General features: G+C 31.7%; 1 protein-coding gene across 1 annotated transcript; it reads right to left on the minus strand.

The window, feature by feature from the left end:
• Positions 1-2,111: 2,111 nt before the first annotated feature.
• On the minus strand, positions 2,112-6,673 carry LOC126764057 (cytochrome P450 307a1-like). Its single transcript, XM_050481813.1, has 2 exons — positions 6,197-6,673; positions 2,112-3,804 (listed from the first exon to the last, which is right to left on the minus strand). Exons 1-2 carry the CDS (start codon positions 6,579-6,581, stop codon positions 2,558-2,560), a joined length of 1,632 nt encoding a protein of 543 aa, XP_050337770.1. The 5' UTR covers positions 6,582-6,673; the 3' UTR covers positions 2,112-2,557.
• Positions 6,674-6,933: the final 260 nt, after the last annotated feature.

Raw genomic sequence — 6,933 nt, forward strand, 5'->3', positions numbered from 1 at the left:
TAGAATTTTCACAAAATATCGATAATCGTTTAATAAAATCAGTTTTTAAGTACTTAATTTAAACAAAAACTTTGAACTCTACTCAAATTTCAAGGTTGGAAATGACGATAGTACTGTTAATGAAGTATTATCAAATAGCAAAGAAACATTAGTAAACTTGATTGAAGAAAATTTACGGGTACGAATTCATAAATAAGACTTTTTTAAAATTATAAACGCAATGTGTTCTTAATGAACATATCAGAGTTTCCTCACTCAACAAGACAATTTAAATTGAAATTTGTATGTCTACTTTACAGGTTTGTCAACCAAGAGATGACTATAAAGAACTTCTGGAGCTATCGCTGACTTTTTGGGGGAAAAGCCAAAACCGAACTTTACGTTTAAATATCCAGGTCCAGTTCATCATGCTCGTTGGATGGCGAAAGCCATTTACTCGTTAAAAATTTTTCTCTTTAGAGAAGAATTTAAACTGACAGCGCGAGAATTCAATGGCTTACGTGAAGTTTGTATTTTTCTCGTTAAAATGTATTTAAAAGCTTGGTACACTGCTCTATCTGCGATTCTGGCACCATACAATGACCTGACCTTCATGCAAGATTTAGTTGAGTATAAAACTGTAAACAGCTCCGTATCAAAGTCAATGACTATATTTCAACCATTCGATTTATTTGGTTTTATTGGTTATTATTTTATTGAAAAATTTGGAATCTTGGTCACAGGATGAAAGCTATTAACAGAATCAGGAATTTTTTAAGCGTCTCAGCGTGGTCAATGATGTAGCAGAAAGAGGTGTTGCTTTAATAGAGGAGTACAACAAATATTCTTCTAAAAATGGAGAACAATTGCAATATTTATTGCAAGGTGTTAAAAATCACCGACAAAAATTTCCCGATTGTAACAAAAAGACTTTAGTTTAGTTTTGAAATAATCAATATGTAAGAGATGTACGTTTATATTTAAATTACATAGGTTTATTTTAAATTATTAAATTAGGTTTATTTACAATAACTAATTTAGGTTTACTTTAAAACTATGGTTTAAGATAAAGTATTTTAGATGATGATAAAATACGTCTTTCAGGTTTGATGAACATAAAATGACTATCTGCTTTCGAAGTACGCGCTACCGTCCCTTCGTTATTCTTATCTTCGTCTTTTAGTGATTCTGTTCGTCAAGTTTGCAGTGTCGCATTTAATAGGTGTTAAAAGTTACGTCCACTTCTAGTTGTCTTGCGTGCTTTTGTCGGTCCCACAGAGATATAAAATAAAAAGTTGTATTGCAATCGAAAAATTACTGAGAAATGGCTCTTATTAATTTACATTCCTACTACTATCAAACACTTACTCACACTCTGTCCGATGCTTCACCCAACAGCCCACAACTCTGGCAACATTGATCTCATAAAACTACTAAGTGAACCTTCAGAAAATACGTGATGATTGTATATAGATTTTTAAAAACCAACGATTTGTTAAAATATATTTAAGCAAATTACATCTTTACTAACCCTTAGCAATTCGAATTTTTCACCTAGTTATAATTACAAGACGGCTGAAGGCCTCGTAGCCAGTGCTGCGTTTATGTATTTATATAATAAAACTCTTTTTGTTATATGAATTATTGTAAATAAATAAAATAAATAAATTTACATTTCCCGAGAGTCAGGAGCAAATAGGACACATTAATTTTTCAGGCAACGATTAATGTTTCTAAGTTATCAATCACACAGAGTACAGCTCAAAGTTTTTGTTTAAATTAAGTACTTAAAAAATTGATTTTATTAAACGATTATCGATATTTTGTGCAAATTCTAACTACGAATAACTTTGAATGAGTTGAATCAGCCAAAAAATGTTCTAGACCTTTTTTGTAGATCGGTAAATTTCCTATAAGAATAAGTGTTGATACTTGCTTACCAATTATTTGTTTGTGTACATCAAACAACCAAACAAAAAAACAAAATTTCCTCTGTTATTTATATGTGAAATCGAAAATATCGATGAAGCACCTCTTAATATTAATATTAAGAGCTCAGGTCTTACCAGAGAACTTGTTTTTTGTCATGTAGGATGAGATTTTCATGGTAACTAAGAAACAAAAAGATAAAATTTATTTTTGGCCCACCTTAATATATACTTAGATATAATTTTAGGTGATACAAACAACATTTAGGTGAACAAAACTCATATACTCTGTAGCTACATGTTGCAAGAGTATAAAAATTTACAGGTTTTTTTAATTAATCCTTGACAAGTTGAGACCAAATTATAGAAATATTCAATATAAATATTATGAGCGGTTGCAATATTGGTAAGTGGGAAATATTTGGCTGCAATTAAACTGGAACATAACAGCGGAGAGAAAGGGAAAGAAATAAGTAAATAAAATTAGAGGTTAGCGATTCTTATTGAGTTAAAAAGAAAAATTAAACGATGTAAATATATGTAAGAGAATAATAGTATTATTATTTTTTAAAAATAGTGTTGAATTAATAAGTAAACTAGATTGTTGCATGGCATATTTAGGAGCATTAATTTCATAAATAGTAAGGTTTTTAAATATTTTTATTTCTTTTAACTAAAGCTATTGGAATCGGTTTTGCCGGAAGTGCGATACATCCTATATTTATTTCTATGTTATTGCCATTTTCATAATATACATTAAATTGCCTTAGTATGTTGGCTACTAAAATGAAACCAAAACCACGTACTAAATTCTGCCCAATACATGTTCTTTTTCCTATACTGAATGGTAAAAAATATGGCATATTTTTTCTTATTTGTATAACTTCGTTTTTAGTTTTGCTAATTGTGTTTCTAAAAGCCTCTCCCATTACCGATTTCTCACAGTTCCTTAATACATTCATGGTTGGCTTCGGTTCGTTTTTCTCAGTGGAGTATTCCAAAAACCTTTCTGGTTGGAAACAATTAGGCTTCTTCCAGTACAACTTATTGTGATTTAGGTTGTAGTTATTAATAAAAACAATAGTGTCTTTTGCAACACCATAACCACATATTACTGTATCTTCAGTTGCCACATGTGGTACTATAGGAGAGGACGAACATCTGAGAACCTCGAATATTGTAGCCATAGTAAAAGGCATAGAATCGGTATCATAGAAACTGATTATTCGCTGTCCTTTACTCGAAACTGAATCTGCCTCTAATTGAATTTTCTTGGCAACATTGGGGTGTTTAATCAAATATATCAGAGTAAGCATAACTAAATTTCCAACCGCTGAGTGTCCTCCAATAAAATCTTCTAACATAAACAATATTGTATCGCGTGAAACTTTTTTGTCCTCCATGAGACTATTGAGTAAAGCATCCGTAAAATCATCTTGTGGTTGAGAGGAGTTTAACTCATCTCTTTTATTAATAATACGTTTTAAAATAAAACTGCGGATAGTAGATGACCAGTGAATTAATTTACTCATGTGGTTTTTGTAGAACGGTGCCAACCATGGTAAGAAGTCAACCGCATACCCTTGGTTTATTTCCCAAAAGATTTCGTCGAAAAAGTCAACTACTTCACAGAAATCATGATCATTATATTCAAAACGCACAGAGCACATGTATTGAAAAAACATATTTGCACAAGCTCGTTGAACAAACGACTTTATCGGTATTTGCTTATTATTATTAATTGTTTCATTAAGTTTTTCTATCAGAATTTTTATCTCTGAACATCCAACATTCGACATCTTAATAAAATATGGAGATGTGTCCCGCGGTGAACAATGTTTTCTCGCTAGATTGCGCCTTTTTTTTTGCAGAATTGACCAATCACAAAGGGCTAGAGCTGGGGAATTAAAAAACCAAATTAATTTTTTATTATTATTACGGTATATAATATTTAGATGTTTAGTACATTCAAAATTATTTCAACAATATTAAAGTGTTTAACTAGGATTTGGTCATTTTCGACTAGATTGAAACTACGTATTATTCTGAACAACATTGACTAAGTGTCAATGAGACTAAAACCGGTTTCGAACCATCAGTCTTGTGGTATAAAGTTTTTCATGAGTTGGTAGAGTCCCACCTGTAATAAGTGTTTTATTTATAAATAAAAATAATAATACAATGATTGGCATTAACTCGCCAGAAAAAAGTCAGAAGCACTGAAATCCTTTTTAAAGGTGGTATGGGAAGAGCTTAGTTCAAATATTAGCTAATGAGGTTAAACTTATAACTCACCAACCACTCTATCAAATTGAATAAAATTTGGTGCAGAAGGTTTTATTTATGCAAAAATAGGTGAATTCTTATTATGTAATTTAAAATCTGATCACATTTTTCAATTCACATATATTAATCCAGCCCCAATGATGATATCGAAAACGAATTTCTCGTAAATAATATAGGGATTTTTGACTTCCCGATTGACTTGTTGCTATATAATTAAGTGAACATGAATATGAATGAAATCTTTCCCTTATGTAATGATTTCCGCTCCGCCGATGAGGTTTCTCTCCTTTACTTAACACGTCGACTGCCAATGTATCACCGGTGATATCACTTCTGTCATGAGAAGTCTACTCATAGGTGCCAAGAAAAAAGCACGATAAAATTCGAAGATATGATAGATTTGGTTACAGTCGAATTTGCTCTAACATAGTGGTTTCATATATGTATGTGTAATTAGTGTAATTTTTTTGAACACCTGGTACCTAATTATTTCAAGATATGACAATATATTATTTCATACTGGTACCGGCATAAGCCTGTGGTACCGAGTTAAGCCAATGGCTATAAAATATAAAATATCAGTAAATTTGTTGAAAGGAAGTGCGAATCTTCATATGATAATTCCTCTATATATCATATATTCGTCAGCATATACATAGTATTGAACCAGTAGCGGATACAGAGGGGCGAAATTTGAAGAGCCAATACCTTATTAGTCATTTTACAACTCTTAAAAAATGTGAAGTAAAGGATATATAATTCAGAAATTCGCCATTTTATTTCAGAAACAAAATTAAAGACTGCCTCTATTTTTAAATATAGTAAATAATGCTCTTAGCATTAAAACTGGAGTTACAAAGTGCAGCAACGTATGCAGATTAAGTTTTTAAAAAATCCATGTGCCAAATTTGAAGCGACGTTTCTTGATAGAGAACTTGAAGAAGATGCTGCATTAAGCTTCATCTGAGATATGTTTGATTGATACATTCTCGGCGCTTTATCCTCCAAGTAATAAATCTAATCATAGAAGAATTAGTAACTGGAAAAATAAGGAAACAGCGAGAAAAGCAACGATACTCATCGCAGTAGTGTGCAAATTTCAATTTATAATTGGGATCTTTTGCCTAAGTATGTGATATTCTATCTCTAACTCATTCACTCAGCGTGATTCTTTAGAAAGAATCAATCGATCTGGTAGATACGCTGCTTGTAACATTCGGAAATCGAAGACAAAACGCTGAGGAACATTTTCGATACATTTAACGACACAAAAACAATGGCGGCATAACTGCAAGTTGTCGAAGAAACACCAAGAATCTGCGCCCGACAAACAAAACAAATTTCTGAGAACTTGCGAAGAACACTACAGCGTCAGGGGGAAGATTTGAAGACGCGCTTTTTTAGGTAAGTATTGGATGGACTTCAACTGAGTTTGCTGCTTCCAGGAAAAGTATTTGCTTTGAAAACCAAAGAAATGGAAAATCTTATTGACTGCTTAATAGATAGATGCAAAGACCTTTTGGATAATGATAATTTTGAGCTGAAAGGTCAACTAGATCACTGGCATTGCCATTGGGGGCAGATAGTCAAAAGATACCGACGTAGCTATTAAACTGTATAAAGACTACTATATTTAATATAATAACCTTCATGTTTCAAGTAAATGTTTATTTCTTCTACCTACAACCCACTCTGCACCGCTCAAAAAATAATAATTCTAGATCCGCCCTTGTGGTTGCAATCGGGTTTAAAGATCATTTAGTAACGAAAATTGATCTCATATGAAACATCTGTATGTTCCTAACAGATGTTACATCTAATAGCTTTTTTTAGTTCGTCCGCCTGCGCAAGCGATAGCTCGACTATCAGTTGATGTATGTTGATTAATAGTACTTGGTCCGAATTATAAAAAATATTACGAGAAACTAATTTAATACACAGCTTAAGCGCTTAAAACTATTAGCAAATATATAAGTATTGAGCATCAGAAAATATTATCTTACAATTATTTCTGTCTCCTCCAAAGAGTTGATGGTATCTTATGAAATTGGGTCGTCCTCCGAAAAACTTTCCATTTTGATTAAGTACTTCTTTGATCAATTCCAAATTGTTTATAACGATACATTTGGTAGCTCCCAGTGTTAACGAATACATGCTTCCAAATTTTTTAGAAAGGTCTGTAAGTAATTCCGTAGTAGGCTTTTGGGAAACTAACAAATGTAGATTACCAAGTATTGGCCATGGCAAAGGACCTGGCGCTTGTTGATAAAATTTGACTTCTTTTGTATGTTCAGTTGTTATCACTTTGATCTTACGAAAATGTTTATATAATATGAGGAGATACCAACAACTCATTATTGCAACAGTTAAATAACACAACAAAAGCATTTTCAATGACTGAAAACTAATCCACGTAAAGTTTGAGTTATGAGCGTATCGTTCCAACTGATAATCTTATCTGAAATGTTTCTAACCACATTGAAGAAAGTACTGCATACTCGACATTTTAAATTATAGATGTAGCAATTTTCGCCATTATTTCGTTTATAAATATGTAAATATTATGTTTACATAAATTTGATATCTTAGCTTTCGTTGATATTTATATGATAAAAGTCATGCATGTGATTTTATGTGCATTCATTATTTTGAACTGAAGCTCAGTAATTATCATATATGTATGTAAAACAGAATACCTTGTAGGAAAAATTATTCCAACTTAAAGATTAGCACTTGAACA

This window comes from Bactrocera neohumeralis, unplaced genomic scaffold (genome assembly GCF_024586455.1).
Source record: "Bactrocera neohumeralis isolate Rockhampton unplaced genomic scaffold, APGP_CSIRO_Bneo_wtdbg2-racon-allhic-juicebox.fasta_v2 cluster09, whole genome shotgun sequence".
Lineage (NCBI taxonomy): Eukaryota > Metazoa > Arthropoda > Insecta > Diptera > Tephritidae > Bactrocera > Bactrocera neohumeralis.